A 20,303-nucleotide genomic window follows, 5' to 3' on the forward strand; every position below is an offset into this window, starting at 1 on the left:
AGGGAGCTTAGTGAAATGATAATTCGTGGGGAGACAAACGCATATTGATGATTATGATGGAGGAGGAGGAGGAGGAGGAGGAGGAGGAGGAGAGATGGAAAAAGAAGGGGTCCTTTGAGAAGCGAGGGAGGAGATAATATACCCAGCTATAGGAAGAGATCGGAAAAGGGAAGAAGAAGCAATTGTTGAGTACTAGGTAGATACGAGGTAGGTCAATTGCAGATTCGTTAATGTTGAGGTATCAAGACCCAAAATAGGAGTACATTGTACCAAATCAATACACGATACACAACATGAAGTACTTGTGACTTGTTATTACTCATTATTGGTCTAGCAGCAGCAGTAGAAGTAGGATATAATTAGCTGGTACTGATTCAACTGACGAAGAATCTCATTCAATGAAGCCGGTCCGTCTATTGTTCTATGATTGAAAGATCATTGGAGGATCACCAAATCTGATACATGTTGGGAGCTACTCACGAACACTGAGATACTGGCATTGGACAGTGAGCACTCGATCGTAGATAGCTACTTCCAACATATCGGATTGATGTGATGAGAGATGATTGAGGTATGTACTCGACAGGGAGGATAGAGTAGCAGTACCGGGACCGTTGTAGAGAGGTACTGAGTATCAATGTATATGGCGTTGATGATACAACTGGATAGAATACTCGTCGTCTTTTCTCATGTGTATATCTTCATTTTCCCCCTGAGTCACCTCCCACTTCCCATTTATGGTTTGCAGTCCACAACTCCCAACATATTCACTCCAAGGCTTTCAATGGGTGTGATAGAATCTTTTAAACCTCTTTCTTATGGTCTATTATAGACGGCGTATATTATAAGTTCATTTCACTCCTTCTCCCCACCCACTAATCACTCATCAATCACCACTCACGACTTATTCACTGCTTGCTGTATATATGTACGTGCCTATCTAGGTCTGTGTCTATCATTCCAAGGTTCATCTAGACTGCAAACACCCACCTAGATTCAATAAATATAAATATCACCGTATATCTACTGTAAATATATCTACTGATACCTAAGCACGTAAAACCAACCATACATGATTTTATGCACCCAGATACAATACCTACCTAGGTACACTCAATCAACTCATCATTTCCCAATATCATAATATACACGTTAAATGACAAGTTTCCCCTTACCCCCCTTAGCCATACCCCCCTCCCCAGAAGAAGCGCGTGTTAATCTTAATAATAAAGCTTTTTTGGCCTTGACCCTTTTCCCCAAGTAATTATACCCTGTCGATTAATCCCAAGCCCAAAAAACCCCAGCGCTCCCAAAATCAACCCCTTTTGCAATCAAGTGGGAACACCAAGTCGAGCCAGTCCAGCAAAGCAAGACTTGGTTGGACCTGTCGAGCAAGCAATAGAAAATTAATAATAAAAAAAGGATAAGCCAGTCATCAACGGCCAGACAGCCAGACAGCCAGACAGCCACCCAGATACCAGACACCAGACCTAAAGCCAGCATTCAAACGCCAACCACAAGCAATCATTAAGAATACTACACCTCCTGTACCTACCGTACTAGTGACCTCGTAGTAGTGTAGTACCATTTACCAGTGCGACCTTGACAACCTTACCAACCTTATTAAACCTACACACAACTTTTTTTCGCCTTCTTTCCCATACACATACACATCTACATTACACATTCACTACACAATCGTTTAGACTCCCAACTTTTTCTTCTATTTTCTTCAATCTTCTATTTACCTTCCTCGTCGTTATCGTAACCTTTCAACACATCCTGAGTAAACACAATTACTTGGTCAATTTTACCTATTCACATCTTGATCCGCAATAAAACACCACGCGAACCAATACTTGTTGAGGATCAAAGAATTTAATATCTGGTACGTGCTATTATTCGTATTCCTGCATGATTTGGACATCATCCCATCGAATCAATCCCTCGATCTTGCACAATACCTTCAAAAGTTCCCTTTTGGCTTCTCCGAGACTGGTCCATTGTCTTTGATCTCTTCCATCTCAACTACTTTGTCTGCGACCATCTTTTGGTTCATAGAAGCTGATTTCTCCCATCTTGTCGTGCCAACAGAGTTTACAACCTCCCACCTTCTTTCTCCACGAAAACAACCACCTTCGATCCTTCTACATCAATCATAACAATGGGTAAGCAATTTATTTCATTTTCGAGGCAGTCAATACTATGGGAGGAAATGGCATCGTCAGATTGTCAACAACTCCATCGACAATTGCGTGGTTCTCAATTCTTCGAATTCGCACTTCACCATCTGTCATCCCGACAAAATCATTCCGAACATATGACTGTTGCAACTCCAGAGCTTCAAATCTCGAGTCTGATAGATTCGCACATTTCGAAATCCAATTCAGCGAGTTGAGAAGCCATCTGTAACCTGCCACAAGATGTTTCATCATCAAGATATGCCAGCCATGAAGTCAAATACAAGTGGTCACTGGAATCTTATCATCTCCAAGAAATCTTCTGGTCCACCCCCTGGATCCCAAACTGAAGATAAGGAATGGTCTGTAATTCGATCTGAGAGCCTGTCGAAGGGCACCTCAATGCCTAAGCAATCGTTAGATAGTATCGAACAGCGTCAATACCCTGGAAGCTTGCATCGCCATCAGCGAGGAGCAGAACGTATTTGCGCTCAATTTAGAAGCATGCTGGATGTTGAAGAAGCTCCGAGCTTGGAACAAATTTCTATGGACCACCATGAGTCAATGGAGTTATGGGTCGTAGAGAAGCTGCAACAGGCTTCTAAAAATTATAGCACTACTTCAAATGACTGGGCTGACATTTTACCTCTCTATACAGCTACTAACGGAGCCCCAATGGCCCCTACCCGGTCTTCACCAATTCCAAACGGAGCACCATCATCCCCATTAGAAATTCCAATGACCGTCAGCTCAACAGATCCAAAGATCGCCGCTCAACAAGCAAGCGACATGAAGAACATTGTTCGAAGAAAGTTGACTGGATATGTTGGATTTGCAAATTTACCAAATCAATGGCACCGCAAGAGTGTCAGAAAGGGTTTCAATTTCAATGTCATGGTTGTTGGTACGTGTGCAGCTTCTCTGAACTAATTTTTGTTATATGCTAATTCCTGAACAGGTGAATCTGGACTCGGAAAGTCGACTTTGGTCAACACTCTTTTCAACACTTCCTTATATCCACCAAGAGAGCGCAAAGGACCTTCCCTCGATATTATCCCAAAAACCGTTTCTATCCAATCCATTAGCGCTGATATTGAGGAGAATGGTGTTCGTTTACGTTTGACTGTCGTTGATACCCCAGGTTTCGGTGATTTCGTCAACAATGATGAGTCTTGGCGACCAATTGTCGATAACATTGAACAACGTTTCGATGCTTATTTGGATGCTGAGAACAAGGTCAACAGAATGAACATTGTTGATAACCGTGTTCATGCTTGTGTATACTTCATTCAACCAACTGGTCATGCATTGAAGCCATTGGACATTGAAGTTATGCGTAGACTCCATACCAAGGTCAACTTGATCCCAGTCATTGCCAAGGCTGATACATTGACTGATGAAGAAATTGCCGCCTTCAAGTTCAGAGTAAGGGTTCCAATTGCACATTTTAAAGCTCACGCTAACCATGCTCTAGATTCTTGCTGACATCAAGCACCACGATATCCAAATCTTCGAGGGTCCACATTACGAAAAAGATGACGAGGAGACAATTGCTGAGAACAAGGAGATTATGGACAAGGTACCTTTCGCAGTGGTTGGTGCCAATTCCGAGATTACAAACAGCGAGGGACGTAAAGTTCGTGGACGTAAATACCCATGGGGTACCATTGAAGTTGACAATGAGGAGCACTGCGATTTCGTCAAGCTCAGACAAATGCTTATCCGAACCCACATGGAGGAGCTCAAGGAACACACCAACAATGCTTTGTACGAGAACTACAGATCGGAGAAGCTTACTGCTATGGGCGTTACTCAAGATCCAAATGTTTTCAAGGAGGTCAACCCAGCTGTCAAGCAAGAAGAGGAGCGTCAATTGCACGAGCAAAAGCTTGCCAAGATGGAGGCCGAGATGAAGATGGTTTTCCAACAAAAGGTCGCAGAGAAGGAGAGCAAGCTGAAGCAAAGCGAGGAAGAGTTGTACGCACGACATCGCGAGATGAAGGAACAACTCGAGCGTCAACGTCAAGAATTAGAAGAGAAGAAATCCAGAGTCGAAAGTGGAAGACCAATAGAAAAGGAAGGCAAGAGGAAGGGGTTTTCACTCCGTTAAGGGGTGAACTCCTTTCAAAAATCAGGGCCTGCCTTTTAATGATGGTACCGACACGACACAACCGATACTTTACTTTTCAATTCATGTCTCTTTAATCATTGATCCTTAATATTTGGCAGTTGAAGAAGCGAGCGATGGGGTGAATGGTGATATTTCGGGCGCGGCATTGCTTCTGCGAGGCAAAGGTCATAAATGCCATAATGGAGGTCTTGCATTCAAGAATGAGTGGTATTTTGAGGAGTTTTATTTTTGCACATGAGAATGACCGAAAGGGAAGAGGATATAAATGCAAGAGACAAGACGAAAGACCATCATGCTTACAGAGAGATTGGTTTCTACTATAAGTTTTTCATTTTCATATGGCTTCAGATAAAAGTCTACCCGCGTTTCTTCATCCAAAAACTTTCTGGGGGGGTGGGATCAATACTCTGTATTTATTATGATAGCTCGAGAGACTTCTTTAGTTGGTTTTTTCCTTTTTTATCTTGACTTTTACTTTGATCTGTTCTTTTTTGCGCGTGGTTTTCTTTTTCTTTTTTTTTATCTTGAACTTAATTGAGTAGGGCAAGGGAAGGCCTGATCTCATTTAAGTACGTACGTAACTACATACCTACCTACCTACCTACCTACCTACCTACTTACCTAACTTTTGCTTTGTAATGGAATGGAATGGAATGAATAATTAAAATGAAGATGAAAATGAAATGAGATGTTTTGATATGTGTTTGTGATGTATATGTGGGGAAATTGAAATGTGTGGATTGAGACTTGAAGTTTGAAGTTTGAGATGTGTGTTGTGTGCTGTGCTGTGACAGAAGAGGAAGTATGATTGATAGTTTACTCTGGAGGCTACAGGGATGAAATGAATGCAGGTAGATAGGTAGGTCGATGGGGTAAAGTAAAGTTTAGATTTGAGTTTTCGAGTGGTGTTTGATGTGGTGCTTGATGTGGTGTTTGATATGTAGAGGATTGGATTGGATTGGATTGGATTGGATTGGATTTGTGGAAGAGCGAGGAGGGGAGGAAAGGGGTGGGGGAGGGAGAGAGGGAGAGGGAGAGGGAGAGAGGGAGAGAGGGAGAGAGGGAGAGAGGGAGAGAGGGAAAAGTCATATTTTGGTGGGTTTCTTGGTATTAGTGTTTAGGTTGGTATTGATAATGGTAATGGTGGTATTGGTGTGTAGGTTGGCGGCGGATGGATGGTGATGGTGTTGATGATGGGTGGTGGTGTATGAAAAAAGGGAAAGGGGGATCTTGACAACTTCATCATTTCTGGATTTCTGGATTTCTGAATCTCAAGTTGGAGTTTGGAGTTTGGAATTGGGGAGTTGGGGAGAAGGATGGGGGAGAGGGGGTGGATGGGGAGAGGAATTGAATAGATAGATAGATATAAGATTGGGAGATATAAAATATATAGATATGAGATTGGCAGATATAAGGTAGGGAGGTATAAAGTTGATTTGTGTATAGAAATAGATGGATATATTAATAAGGAGATTGATAGATGGGGAGATAGATTGATAGAGAAATAGAGAAATAGAGAAATAGAGAAATAGAGAAATAGAGAAATAGAGAAATAGAGAAATAGAGAAATAGAGAAATGGATAATTTGATAGATAGATCGTCGATGGATAGAGTGAAATAAAGTGGAGTGTGAGAGAAGTGTAAGAGAAGAGTGAGTAAGCGCTAGAAGCGAAATGGGAATGAGAATTTAAAAAGGGGGGGGGGGGGTTGGATGAATTAAATGAATAGATGGATATAGAGTGATTGAGATGGGGAGAGATACGAAGGAAGATGAAGGGTGTTGGAACTTGAAATAGAGATGGGACGGGCTGGGATGGGATTTGAGGGTAGATGAACTTTGAAGGAGCAAGTGGAGCGGGAGAGGGGGGCTTATTATGTATCAATGTGCTCCCTGGCTTGTGTGTGGTGACTGAGGCTGGGTATGGGGGAGATGAGTGGAGGTAGAGAGGGTCAAGGAGGTAGTGTGTTGAGGTGGTGTAGTGAGGTGAGGTGGTGAGATGGTTGATGGGGTTTGAGATTTCGTTTTTGATTGGTTTAGTCGGGATGTTGTAGGGCTTGAAAGGGGATGGATGGGGATGGGGATGAGAGGGAGGTTGGTTTGAATGTAGAGAGAGAGAAGAATTTCGAAAGGTGATAGAGCGGTGTCGGTAATAAGACAAGCGAAAAGGGGAAGATATGTTCATTCCAAAGCTAATGCTAATGCTAATTCTTTGTATCGGCATAGTCCAACTGTCTGAATTACGGGTATAGAAGGAGAAGGGTATTCACTTCGAGTACTTGTATTTGAGAGAAACGCTAATTCGAGGATTCATTGGGAATCTGGGGGCACAATATAAAGTATGTTGATGGCGAAAGAGAATGATAGTGAAGTTGATGGTAAGGTTGAGGGTAAGGTTGAGGGTAAGGTTGAGGGTCAGATTGATGTTTGAAGTTAGATTCGAAAATGAGATTTTGATCTGGGAGAATGGAATCTAGTGAAAGGCGGACTTAAAATGTCTGGATATTATTTATTCAAGATCACGATCAAACTGCGTGTTCAGTTCATCAAGGTTTGTGTAATAACTAACCAGTAATGAGACTCTAGGAAGAAAGTCAAGCGAACTTGAGTGAGGCAGGATCTTCAAGGCTGCGGAGGCGTGAAAAGAAGAATGAATTCGTTTGGAATACGTGATGAAAGATTTTGAAGTTTACTTATTTATCACTTTGATGAGGTTGAAGGTTTGCACTAAGATGTCACCTTTCTAGATGTGCAACAAGAGGTTGTATTGGGTTACTTTGGGGTGGCACGTGAGGATATGTGGTTTGAGGTTGAGTTTGGGATGGGGAGGTGTGAAGATTGTGTTGGGTATGTAGGAGGTGGGGGTGAGGTTAGGTGATCTGATTGAAAGATGGTGCGGAAATAGTGCAGAAATAGGAAAGTGGATTTCATGAACTGTGCGATGCGATGTACAGCAAAGTCATCTGGTATGAACCTTGTGCTTCTTGTTTGTTGTCTTTTTACTTGAATGTTGTGAAAACTTTGTATGGTGTGGTGTAAATTTTGAGCAAGTGATGGGTAGGAAGAAGCTTGGGATATAGAGAGAACATATACTGAGTGAGAAGGTTTGAAGACTATCTGAGTTTTGTTTCGAAAGCAGAGAAGAAATGCAAATTGTATGTGGTCAAAACTGTCTAGGTAGGTGAGCTTGACGTGGGCAAAGAAGAATAATTCTCAAAGACTGATAAGTAGTGACTAGGGAGCATTTTGAAAAAGACGTTTGCTGGTATCTCTTCATGCATATACACAGATCCTGTTGGTATTCGTATAGGAGTCATTTTCGAACCATCGAGGGAGGAATATGAACATCAACCACCACGGGCAAGTTCACGGCTTGTATATCACTCATTTGTACATCAAAAATGGATTATTGGTATGTAATTGCTCCAGAAGTAGTTCTTTCCCAGGAGACCTTCATCCCCCTAGAGATAGCGAATGCTGATATCTGCCTGAAAATAATCGCAAAATGAACGCCCCTAGATGATCAGATGTTCCTAGTTCCGTATCCCTTGCTCCCATTACCCATTGTCCCGTCAACTATATCAATCCTATCAAAGCTCCAGCCCCCAGGATCATGCTTTTACTTTGAAATCCTTCGACATAAAAGAACCAGCAAGAACTCTTTGGCGGCACTTTTGTCCACTGCTGTGGTGGTGATAAATACAACTTGGGGCATCCCGAGGGTCAGGAAACTTTCCATGTGGAGGTCGAATCTTGCCACCTTCAAGCAAGTGAAGTAGCTCAACCAGGGTTTCTCTCTTGTTTAATGAAAGGTCACCGTTCAATGCTGAACTTTTTCCCTTCAATTTCCCTGAAGCATCAATTTCTTGGATGATGAAAGCAACCCAATCAACCAAGAAGACACGGATATTCGAATCTTGCGATGTTCGCCTGTGAAATCGGCGAACATGGTATATATTCAGTGGTGAATTATCGTCTCTCAATAACTGGATGAACAGTTCGAGGAAATCATCTTGGAATTCACCGAGAGAGTACCTGTCGGCAAAGAAAAGAATTTCCATAAACAAATGTATAGTTCCACGAATCGCCTCGCGTGAAGAATTTTCTTCATCGGAAGTGTCGTCGTCAGATTGCATTAATCTAATGCCGCGATCGTAAGTCCACTCGACAAAGATCCCCAGAGTGATGTTACCGAATTCGGGCAGGACTGCAGCGGGAAATGCACTGCTGTCCTTCAATGAACCTTTGCCAAATGCTTTGTCAAAGAAAGGTCTCGATTGTGGAAGAACCAAATCATTTCTGATCAAAAAATATTCTTCGTCCTTTGTCTAAACTGCATAGTGGCCTGATATAGGAAGCTTGTCCAGAGTACTATGGTTGCTGTTAACTGCATCTATTCTTAAAGTGGAGGGTCTACATACTCGAACATCTGGAAGGAAAAATCCCTAGGAGTAGCCGCTGATGTCTGATCTTGGACGGCTTTCAATGTGTTTAGTGTATGTGCAAGGAATTGAGGCGAGCTACTGTTATGTAAACCAAAACATTTTCTTTTGCCAGAACCACTTCGAGAATTTGAAAATAGGCGTAAAACTAATCGCTTGAACCGGGATTGACGAGCGACAACAGGAACTGGAGTTGCTTTGCCATCAGTAATGCTACTGGCTGAGCTAAACGAAACCTTTTCGATATCCATGTTTGCGATGTTTGCGTGGTTGTATAATTGAGTATTTTTGTTTGTATTTCAAAGGAGGTTTTAGTCGAAAACCTTTAGAATCGTTGACTTTCTCGGTTCTGAGGAATTTATTATAGAATTTCCAAAAGGATGAAGAATTGTTGACGATTCTGAAAGCTTTTAAGCAGAGATTCAAGATAAAACCGAGGCTAAGCTTTTCGAGCGCTGTATTAATTCACTACTGTGTTTGGATCTATTTGGAAATGAATGTGTACCGAATCGTCCCATTCCATCTAGCGATGGTTGAGAATCGCCTGAAAATTGATATTGAATAGGTATGTCTAGGTATGGCATGATAATATTGGTTGGATTAAACGTAATTATTCACTTCTCTAGAAGACTGGCAACTTCTGCGGGGTAGATACTAGCCACTCCACGGTGTCTTCATACAAGATGTGATAGGTTAGATGATTAGCATGGGCGAAGTGGGGGCAAGTTTACTCTTCTCTGGACTGTATATACTGTGAGTAGATCTGAAGAGTACTGTTTTCTTTCGTTTCTCAGATCATGGAAGATGCAATGTGAAGTAGTTTCCATCTCTGGGAAGTAAATGCCTAAAAGTTCTTGATTTGGCCAATCATTGGCTGGTGGAAGTGATCCCAGTGGTGGAATGATAAACTAAACCACTCGTGGCGCTCGTGGTTTCTTCAGCTAGAACTTGCTTTCTAGGGAAGTTATATCAGCCTGAATTTCCGCAGTTCCACACCTCTTTCAACCAATGCTTGTGGAAGCATTCTAGGATCAGAATCCATCATCTCGCCTGTCACAACATTATTGAAGAAGAATTTGCCGATGGGCCACGGACCGTCATCTCTATTGACTTCTATCCATTCAGAAGATAGAGGAGGGAGACGTGGGTCATCAAGAGTTTTCTCGTTCGGTTTGACAAAGTGAGTTGAGTACCCTGAATCTTTTCTTCGGTATAGTTCGGTCTTCCATGGACTTGGTATAGGACCAAGTAGAGCTTCTCCATCCATTAAACCATGAATGAAGTAGGATCCTACAACTAGAAACTCTTCAGATGGTGTTGGACGTAGGACAATCGGAAGCTCTGTTCCCAATAGTACACATACATAGTCACCTTGTAGTGTCAGCTCTTGTGAAGAGTTGCGAAGCTAATGAATCAAGACTTACCTTGCTCAACTCCAAGTGATCCTATCCCCATATATCCTTCTTCTGTTGCTATGAATGCCATGGCACCAAAATTCAATCCATAAACATAATTCAGTATCGCATCTCGATTTTCATTGTCTTTATCAACAGCTTCCAAATAGCTTTGGCGGAGCTCCCAGGAATGTGGAATGCGAAGTCCGGGATATCTCTCCTTAGTACGCCCTTGATAAATAGTCTCGAGGAATGCATCAATCAAAGAGCCACCTGCGATATAGTCTCTGGAATTGAGACCTTCAGGTTCCCATTTACGAATTGCTTGGAAAGTTTCCCTTGCATTGCCTGAACCTTTAGTTTTAACTGAAGTTACTCTTGTGAGAAATACACCGGTAACTTCCAAAGTGTTTGGCGCTCGATACAGTGTTACAGCAGCAGAAGAGCCTGCTGCATATCTTCCCAAGACAATACCTATCATAATACTTCTATCTTCAAAAGACCAATTCGGAACCCATGATGGTCCGTCTCCAAAACTTTGGATCAACTGACAGTGTTGGAGCAGGTGCAGCCGCTTTGTGACAATTATGTGACTGAGCACTGCACTCTTATACACTTTTGCCACAGGCATAGAATAGTCGCACGTAATTTCTTCGGCAATTGAAGGCGACACTAGTCCTAGTACCCCATATATTTTATCACGAGGATCGCTGCAGTTGCGATGCTTAGCCCATCTCAGAAGCTCGGGTAACTCTCTCATGGGTTCAGGCAGAACTCCTGGAGAGTATGACATTAATTGGGAGCGTATGTCGCTTGGTGTCGTGACTTTTCTTCCAAGCACCAACATTGCTTTTCGAAGAGCAGTGAAAGGAATAGAGGTACTACCGCACTGTACTGATGATCCCTGATCCCCAAGTAAAGCTTCCTGTAGGACCCAGACTCGACTGAACCAAGACCTCTGGAAAAGAGCTCTTATGGATGACCATGTTTTGGTGTCATACGGCAGATGAAAGTTTGAGTGTCTCCATTCTAATAGCTTGGTTCCAGGAGTATATGCAACTAACCCTCCACCTATATACTCGACCTGTTCGGCGAAATGCTGAATAGTAGACAAAGCGCTTGTACTATCGTCAGCTTCTTCTCCAAGCCAGATGATAGTTCGATCTGCGAAAGAGAAGATGTTTCTCATGCGTCCGATTTCGCGACTTCGCTCGGGAATGTCATTTTGATTGATACATATAGCGTCTACCCATAGTGTTCGCGGCTTATCGGTGTACCTTAATTGTCTAAGTGCAACAGCAAGAGAAGCCCCAATTTGTGTTGTTGACAAAGTTTCGCCTAGCACATGTGCTGTGATTGGATTCTCGGTAGACCCCCAGACATATGAAAGGGCTTCATAATTAGGTATGTTTTCCGCAAAATTTCTGTGTTTCGGCGAATCATAAAGAGCGCGATCAAGATTCGGATCTGGATGGTCCCACGAATTTGGATTTCCCTTGTGGTGTTTGAAAATATATCGCCCATCGATTGTTTTCATGGCATACATATCGTCCGGGAGAGTTCTTTGCAAATCTTCAAGTGAAAATCTCTTGATTTCACTAGTCTCCCGGGGTGGAATAATTAGTGGTACATGGAAAATGTGCATGGAGATGTCGTCATCTCGTGCGCCTGGCATTAGACTCAACAGTCTAATCTCTTCATTTTCTCTTCCAAGCTGAGTATACTTGTAAGGAGCCATTCTCATCTCATTTAAAAGAAGAATCTTGTTTACATGGTCAACTGAGGCTGAAGATAAGGTCGAGTCAGCTTGTGCATTGGTGAAACCAAAAGCGCTCAAACGAGGGCATGAAAACTTAAAAAGTTGCTTCAAAAAAGTGTCGTCGATAGCTACGGCACGTTGATATGACGTTTAAACAGTCTATTCTAATTTATGAGATGATGTCTAAATCATACTGACATGAGTTCCACTGTTGAAGTTCTTGGTTCACCTGGGCAGCTGACTGCTAGATAGAAAACAAGAGCCACAATTGAGCCACACCGGCGCAATTGATGTGGCTGCCTAAGTTACGAAAAATTGACTGGACCATATGCTTAGAAAATCATTTCACATCTATTCCCCTTATTTACCTTCTTTCGCGAGCCTCAGGTGAAACCTGGAGAGTGAGTCCTTATCAAGATCACAAATATTGAACAAAAAGCTTCTTCCTCTCAGAAGCATTGTGAAAGCCTCGTTTTCAGTTCTTTAAGATTTGTGATAGAAATTCATTTCTTTTATTCTACATAGCGTCTGAAAAGTGCCTGCTCTCACCAGGTTTCAATCCGATATTCACATGTTATAGATAGGACGACCAAACTAATTATTTGAATTATCAAAAATCTGCTTCCGATGACAATTACCTCAAGGCTTCTGAATAGTCATCCTTTCTCTCCATAGTGGCTTCCTGTGCAACAAGTAGTCTCTGCTACGTATAGCAGACCTTATACCTACTAGCCCAGCCACCGGCCATAGTTTCAATATCCACTCATACCAAGATAACTTGACCCCCGAGAATTTTGACATATCTACCTTCACTTTGTCGTAAACTGTAGGCAAAGATGTAGCCGAGTACTTTGACCGCAAGTCTTCGTACCACTTCCTGTCATACAACTCCCAGAATTCTGTCTCCGTATAATAGGTGTGAGAGTACAGAACTTTGAAGCCCCGCAAATCCGCAAGTTTTTTCTCCAATTGACGATTTTGCCGGAAGAATTCATCTCGGTTCTTAGATCCTGGACCCCAGAGACCGATGTTGAGCATCGGTTTTGCATCTTTAATTGGACCAGGTAATGTAGTTGAGGGGTGGAATGTTGGCGCTTGTATCTCTCGTAAAGGACATAGCCACATAGGCCATATGTTTAACTCAGCTGCTGAGTAGTCAATGAATTCCTCCGCTGTAGAATATGGAAGTGAAAGGTCCTGTACGATATGCTCGAATGAGTGACCAGTACCATGTAGAGCACGATATAGCATCCGGGTGTGCATAAAGTCGTCTAAAAACCATCGAGACCATCGATTGAATGGAACAAATGGAAAATATTGAAATGCTTGATGGCCCATCCAGAACCCACCTCTGTCCCACCGAAATAAATATTCGCCCAATGGTATGTAGTCAACGCAAGACTTATGAGATTCGCTATTCATTCGCTCTTGGATATGTAAGTGAAACCAGGGATCTCTAGCATGACTGAAAGATTGCTCTTTCAAAGTAGCTGGCTTATCGTCCGTCAATTTCCCTGTCATTACTACGCCGAAATCTTTGGAAAACAAGATACCATCGACATAGTCATTGGCGGAATCTCCAATTTCTTTCTTTACTCCTTCAATCGTCTCATGAACCGAGGACTTTGACTCATAAGTCAGCTGAACAAATTTCTTGGCAGGAATAAGCTGCAATTCAATCAATGTTGCTATTCCCAAAGTTCCCATTGCACCAGCAGCTCCTCTGAACAGATCTGCATTTTGAGAACGAGATGTTGTGACAACTTCTCCATTTGCCAGTACCATTTCGACGGAATTGACGGTTTGGTCAAAATATCCGTGTTTGAATGAGCTGCTTTCCCCAGCAGATCCCGCATACCCCCCGCCGACAGTAATACCAGGAAATTCCATCACTACTGGCGGTATGAGATCATATTTCAAAGTCGCCTCAATAAGCCGATCCATAGGAACATTCGGCTCAACAAGTGCTGTGCGAGCTATCGGGTCAATCATCAGTACATTTCTGAGGTTACTGATATCAACAATGCGATTTTGATGATTTGGTCTTGTGCTATTTGTCGATCCATGATAAATTCTAAATGATTCTTTTCGAGCAAAGAAGGCACGAACTGAAGTCGCGACGGCCTTCACTGCTGTTTCATGGCTACGCATCGTGTACATAGTGTATTCGTTGTAGTTGTTAGAACTTGTTATAAGCAGCCATGAGAAATTGAAAACGAAATTATCAACCCAGGCGAGGATTAGTTTGCTAATAACACCATCTAGGACATTCACTGGCGGCTATAGCATTTCGGAGCGACTGGGAATCGTTCAAATGATTGGCTTATCTATTGTAAAACAAGTGTGGTAGCATTGGATGCGGTCATCATAAGCCACAGCCGGGTATATGGCGATACATTACCGCTTTTGTGATCGCTTGCATTTGTACTAACCTCCCCCTTTTCTTGGATAAAGTCTCCACTAAAACCCCGAACCACAACACCACAACACTAATTATCGCATCATAGTATCGTAATGAAGAACAATTTCTGCTATTTTATCAATTTTGCAAGTAAGGTTCATGGTTGAGTCTGTTCCATTGCGGATTTTTAACAATTCAGAATGCTTCTAAGTGGTAGGGTGCGTGCGTAGTAAGATTAATTTTCATACTGTCGGTAGCGAAGAAACCGCCAATGAGGAACATGAAAGGGCGTCAATGAAGATTCGTCACGAAGCCCTTGCCCCAACACCAGAGCCTGTGCGTATATGGCTAGGGTGCCTATTTAGAGTATACAAAAGCTACACTGCTAGGTAGTATTTTGTCAACAGACGACTGGGGACTTGGATAATTTATTGGAAACTATCAACTAGGGCTCTTTGGAGTTTGATATATAACTGGATCTAGATGCGCTGAGGTTGCAATAACTGGCGCATTTATCCAGAATGCTGTCACCACTAGGGAGTATTAAACAACACCTCCCTCTATTTGTGCCATGATTTCGACTCTCAGCGCCTGAACTATACAACTAGATAGTCCCCCCTGCGCCGCAATTTTCTAATTCTAATTCTTGAGACCGATTGTAACCTTCGGGGTTACAACGACAACCGAGTCCATGTTTCAGCTCCCGAAAATATGAGTATAGAAGGGCGTTGTACAAGATTATTGAAGTGGATCTCGAAGCTTTAATAACATTAGTGCCTGGTTAGTTATCTCTTTCTCTACACTATCATATTGCCGTGTTAAGATCGAAATCGACGTTCTCCGCTGGTTATTACAGAAAATAATGCTTTCCGAAAGACTATTCAATATAACGGTCTGTCCATCTCAGAATGTCGTCTGCGGCTGGGTATCGAGCCCTAATACCCGAGGAACGATCAATATTATTTGGAGCTCCCTAAGCACTATTTGGCTGTGTACATGGACCGCTTTGTGTTTGAACATACCGGAACAGCAAAACTCACGCGGCTGGCGCATGATGTTATACAAACTCCGATGGCAGATGTTCGCCGTCTTCTTCCCGGAGGTTCTCGTCGCCCTAGCAGCCGAACAATGGATATCTGCAAAGCAATCTGTCCGCGCATTTAGGGAGTTAGGCCATAGTAGTTGGACCATCAGACACGGATTCTTCGCTGATATGGGTGGGATAATTGTAGCGCCCAAAGACTCTGACCACTTTGCAATCGATAGCTATCAACTGGCACACCTGATCAGAAACAATTACATATCACTTCCTCCGATTGACATTAACGACATTCGAGCTGTGAACAAAGCTGATGGGCTCGCGAGAGCAGTGACCATGGCTCAAATGGCATGGTTCTGTATGGCATGTCTTGGCCGGAGCGTAGAAGGACTCAACATTACCCCAGTCGAGCTCGAAACCTTAGCTTTTATTCTGTGTACCACGCACACATTCTTCTTTTGGTGGAATAAACCGCTGGATCCAGCCAGACCTTTGATTTTGCTCTTAAACGAGACTACAGAAGAACTATGCATGCCAGGGCACGACCCAGAAAGCTTCGAACGAACGCCGCTAGATTTTGTTAGGCCAGCGCCAGACTCAAAAAGTCTCATTGCCCCCTTCTGGTTCGGACTCAAGGCCACGTTCAAAGTGCCTCAATACTTACTACCAAGTAATAAGCGTCCAACAACACCGAAAAGAGCACGTAGGACAATTACCAACAGCACGATCCACCCAGCTGAAGGAATTGGATGGATTCTCACCCTGTATTTGATATTTTTCCAGGCTATGTTCTATGGGCTTCACATTGGCGTTGCATGGAAGATTCCTTTTCCAACTCATGTTGAATTCTCGATTTACGAGCTGGCAAATATTGTGGATTTCGGGTTAATTGTCATGTTCATCTTGGCTTTACCGCTTGGAGCCCACTTTGCACCTTTTATTGGAAGAGTAGTTTTCAAAAAAGAAGCGACAACTGTTCTAGAGGTAGCTGCTATGTTGCCAACTTGGGGCAAGTTACTTGTCCATGGACCATTCGTCATTGGGTACATTATAGCCAGAGTCTTAGTCTTGGGAGAGAGTGTCGTTGCTTTAAGGGCAATGCCTAATATTATATTTCAGGACCTCGATTGGTCAAACTTCTTACCTCATATTTAGATGAGGAGGGCTAGACAGCGGTTTTGGCGTTTTTAAGGCGTAAATTCAACGGCTAGTCGACGATCCTTCTTTGCTTTCGCTGAGATCTCGCAATTTATAGACGGGTTCAAAGGGTCGGGAAGCGTTGATATTATCTATCTAGTTGTAATACATATATATTTTCAATTTTTAGAGTACGCGAGAAAACTATAGTTCTGAGCTTTTGACAGATTCCTACATGGCGTAAAGGTCATACGCCGTCTATGATAGGCTAGATTAGATGATTAAATAGTCATGTATAGTGTGTCATGACTGGTTGATCATTGTATATTGAGCTGCCCAAGTGTTTACGAGTATAGATAAACAGTTTTACTGAACGGATTGAATCACTTTAGTTTAAGACTATATACCATTGTACACCGATTGAAAGGAGCTTTTTGAAAAGTTTAGACTATCTTGCAAGACCTCATTTCATTATTACGACATTCCCGCCTACAGCGCTTCTTTGCAGGTGGTTTACAAGCCCAAATATCCAAGGAACGATGAACATTATCTCTTGTATCACATTAGCACTGCTTGACAGGAGCAAAAATAGCCCAATAATCCTTTAGTTTGATCGAAGATGCAATAATTTAGATGTCAATTGACACCAGTATACTATTGTCTACCTACATTCGAACCTATGGATCGTTTGATACAAGTCTATGGGAGAACTTCGACGTCCAAAAGTCTGGAAAAGGTCCAAAGTAGCAGAATCTCCGAATCTGTTGACCTGGATTCATTATCCAAAGGTATTTACTCCTGGGCTAGCTCATCTATCAGATACGTTTTAGCTTCAACCTTTTAGCTTGATTTGTATCGTCTAATTACTCTCAAAAAGCAGCATTACTAGGTACCTCTGACTTATTGCGCGACTAACATCAAGATGGGCATTGCCCATATATCAAAATTTATCGTCTCAATGTTAACACCAGTTCAGAATCTCTTTCGCAGCGGAATATCACTCAAAGTAGCAACGATTGAATACTAAAATAATCAGGCTTTACAAAGCAAAGCTGTGAGAATAAACGATAATTAAGTGCGATGGTGAAAAGAGCTAATAGCAATTATTCATGGTCAATTTTCTAAATCTACACGCCAAAGCCTATCTCGTACTCGTCTTCTCAATTGAGAATATCACCACCTTCAGGACCATCTTGAGCTCTATCAATCCTGTCTTGTGTTGTCTTGAACAATCTAGGAAGAGGCATAGGAACACGAACTTCTTCAAAGGACTTTCCCGTTCTCAATATTTCTGCCAATCCCTTTGCCGCAAGCCAAATGACAGGCATACCGTGGCCATTGAATCCTGCGATTATGAATTGGTCGGACTTTTGTGGAACGAGACCGATGTGAGGGTTTGAATCGAAGGAGTATCCCATTACTGTATGATGATTCAGCTTCTTTGAGCTTAGAAAAGGCCATTGGGGGGGATAACTTACCACCAGTCCAGATACTCTCAATTTTAGCATCCGAGTTTTCCCATCCACGAAAGGTTCGCTGCATAAAATCCTCATAGTACCTCTCTTTCATGGTTGCTTCGATTAACTTGCTATCATCCACATTGTTGTACCATTGGTCCTTATGGGAACGAAATGTTGCTGAAGCTCCACCCACAATGATACTCCCATCAGGTCTAGGAATAAGGTAATCCAGAGTACCGTCCTCAGTACGGACAATATAGGAGTAACTAATAGGAGGTACTGTAGCATCTTTGGGAACTGTAATATGGCAGCATATACCTTTGCAAGGAATAATGTTCTTGGCATATTCGGGAAGAAGACTAGAAACATAGGCATTATTTGCGTGCACGACCTTCTGGGCTCGAAGAATTCCGCGAGGAGTTTCGACCAAGTGATACCCATCAGCTGATTGTTTGATTGATATGACAGGAGTGTTGGTTTGAAGGTTGACAGAACCGGTAGCTAAGGTGGAAGCAAGGAGAGAGTTAATAAGCTTGTATGGAGATAAAGTGGCAGCAGTATAAGTCGAACATGCTTTGGCACCTTTAACACCAGAGATCTGAGCCCGATTAGTAAAGCGATTTCTTTTTAAAAAATGTGCAAGATTGAACTTACAGTCTCGGCATCTTTACCAATGGTAAAGTGAACATCCTTCATGTACGATAATTCTGAGTTCAGGCGCAACCGATCGTAGACAGCCTTAGCATCATCAGCAGCATTTGGATTGTTCCATACATCACATGTTCTTGTCAAGGCGAAATCGCAGTCGATTTTCTCGTGTAAGATGAGCTCTTTCAACGCTTTAACATGTGCAATCTCAAACTCTGCAATCTCAGCACCGGCCCTAACACCTCCTCTCTTGATATACTTAGGGATGTGACCGTAAAGATCTGGTCGGAGATGTCCACCTGAATTTTTCAGTATGCTATTGCTTAACGAAAAGAATCATTGAATTTACCATTTCTTCCAGTAGCACCAGAACAGACAGATCTTGCATCAAGAATCATGACAGATAGCTTGGGGCAATTGGGCGTGATCTCATTCTTGACAAGATTGTATGCCGTGGCTACTCCGGCATAGCCTGCTCCAATAATAACGACATCGATGATTTCACTGACTGGTAGAATATCAGTACTCCTATAATCACGAAGATAATGCTTTTCAGAATGCCAGAAAGGCTCCGTGGAATCCTTGGCAGGAGTTGGGAAATTATGGGAAGTCCGTGGATTCGCCATGACGATGTTCTTTTAAGCTCAGTTGTATATTTCCTGATAAACAAAAGTTCTGCGAGCGGATTCACTGTACAGGTGAGAAGGTCTTTAGGATACTCAAGAAGGAAACAGTGCGGTGTCGAGTGAGGTAATAAATAGCAGTATTAATAGAGAATGAAATCAAATCGGAAGTGAAGAGCAGACGGGTTAAATCTCGTAGAAGCTCACAGGGAACCCAATGCACGATCTCAAAAGCCGTTCTTTTTTTCAAGCAAAATTGAAGACTGTAATAGCAGTGAATGACTGGAGTACGGTATCTCCGTGCCGCCGAGTTGAGATACTTTGTCCATAATAACAACACAGACTTTATATCATCGTCCTCTGTTTGCATCTAACCCTTCTATAATAAGAAAGCAACAAGATGAAGCAAGATCCGAAGCAAAAACAAAGTAACGGTACTACCATGTCTCGGTCGCAACTCTGGTATAGATAGCTGTATCATTGGATAGAACTAACGACAAACACGTGACCATTCTGTTGGATGGCTTTTTCAGAAGAATGGTTCTGACAATAGTGATGTTTGATAACTTCATGGTCATCAACGAAACATGTGCTGTAGTCTTACGAAGCTCTAACTGGGAGCATTTCACATTCTCGACTTTTGGTGAAGCACTGATTTCAGGGGTAAATGCACTAACCCAGCTTGGTACTAGCGTATACCACAACCTTCAAACAAACCCTCAAGAACCATCATATTCCTGTATAACCAGAGAGTACAAAAATGCGCAAGAATTGATTCTGTGGAGCTCTGTGATCATCAAGATGTGTTACACACTATGATGTTAAGCCTCTACTTGTGCTCGTTTCTTCTTATACTTTCCACATTCAGACCCTGCAATGTTTGTTGCGTTGTATGTGATATTCTGTCATGGAATCCCTCCAAACGATAAAACTGTCACTCAACGATAAGACCTTGATGCGTAATTGGTATCAGACGTGTGAAAGAAGAACAGGTCACAAGAATCAACTCACGATACACAAAATGATTTGAGCCTGTAGGTGCGGAGATAAGATACGGTTATCCAAGACATGTCGAACTCAAGTCGCTCTTT

General features: G+C 42.4%; 6 protein-coding genes across 6 annotated transcripts; 2 read left to right on the forward strand and 4 right to left on the reverse strand.

The window, feature by feature from the left end:
• Positions 1 to 2,423: 2,423 nt before the first annotated feature.
• On the forward strand, positions 2,424 to 4,290 carry EAE97_010325 (uncharacterized protein; the record flags this gene model as incomplete). Its single annotated transcript, XM_038880840.1, has 3 exons — positions 2,424 to 3,084; positions 3,139 to 3,605; positions 3,655 to 4,290. 3 exons carry the CDS (start codon positions 2,424 to 2,426, stop codon positions 4,288 to 4,290), a joined length of 1,764 nt encoding a protein of 587 aa, XP_038728234.1.
• A 3,630-nt stretch (positions 4,291 to 7,920) lies between these two features.
• EAE97_010326 (uncharacterized protein) lies at positions 7,921 to 9,002 on the reverse strand (the record flags this gene model as incomplete). The annotated part of the gene is made up of 2 exons (XM_038880841.1): positions 7,921 to 8,608; positions 8,731 to 9,002. 2 exons carry the CDS (start codon positions 9,000 to 9,002, stop codon positions 7,921 to 7,923), a joined length of 960 nt encoding a protein of 319 aa, XP_038728235.1.
• Positions 9,003 to 9,715: 713 nt separating this feature from the next.
• Positions 9,716 to 11,883, reverse strand: EAE97_010327 (uncharacterized protein; the record flags this gene model as incomplete). Its single annotated transcript, XM_038880842.1, has 2 exons — positions 9,716 to 10,122; positions 10,176 to 11,883. The coding sequence occupies 2 exons, from the start codon at positions 11,881 to 11,883 to the stop codon at positions 9,716 to 9,718; spliced, it is 2,115 nt and encodes a 704-aa protein (XP_038728236.1).
• Positions 11,884 to 12,543: 660 nt separating this feature from the next.
• On the reverse strand, positions 12,544 to 14,055 carry EAE97_010328 (uncharacterized protein; the record flags this gene model as incomplete). Its single annotated transcript, XM_038880843.1, has 1 exon — positions 12,544 to 14,055. The coding sequence occupies one exon, from the start codon at positions 14,053 to 14,055 to the stop codon at positions 12,544 to 12,546; it is 1,512 nt and encodes a 503-aa protein (XP_038728237.1).
• A 1,112-nt stretch (positions 14,056 to 15,167) lies between these two features.
• On the forward strand, positions 15,168 to 16,499 carry EAE97_010329 (uncharacterized protein; the record flags this gene model as incomplete). Its single annotated transcript, XM_038880844.1, has 1 exon — positions 15,168 to 16,499. The coding sequence occupies one exon, from the start codon at positions 15,168 to 15,170 to the stop codon at positions 16,497 to 16,499; it is 1,332 nt and encodes a 443-aa protein (XP_038728238.1).
• Positions 16,500 to 17,641: 1,142 nt separating this feature from the next.
• Positions 17,642 to 19,215, reverse strand: EAE97_010330 (uncharacterized protein; the record flags this gene model as incomplete). The annotated part of the gene is made up of 4 exons (XM_038880845.1): positions 17,642 to 17,901; positions 17,960 to 18,539; positions 18,596 to 18,888; positions 18,939 to 19,215. The coding sequence occupies 4 exons, from the start codon at positions 19,213 to 19,215 to the stop codon at positions 17,642 to 17,644; spliced, it is 1,410 nt and encodes a 469-aa protein (XP_038728239.1).
• Positions 19,216 to 20,303: the final 1,088 nt, after the last annotated feature.

This window comes from Botrytis byssoidea (assembly GCF_014898295.1).
Source record: "Botrytis byssoidea strain MUCL 94 chromosome Unknown BBYS_027, whole genome shotgun sequence".
NCBI lineage: Eukaryota > Fungi > Ascomycota > Leotiomycetes > Helotiales > Sclerotiniaceae > Botrytis > Botrytis byssoidea.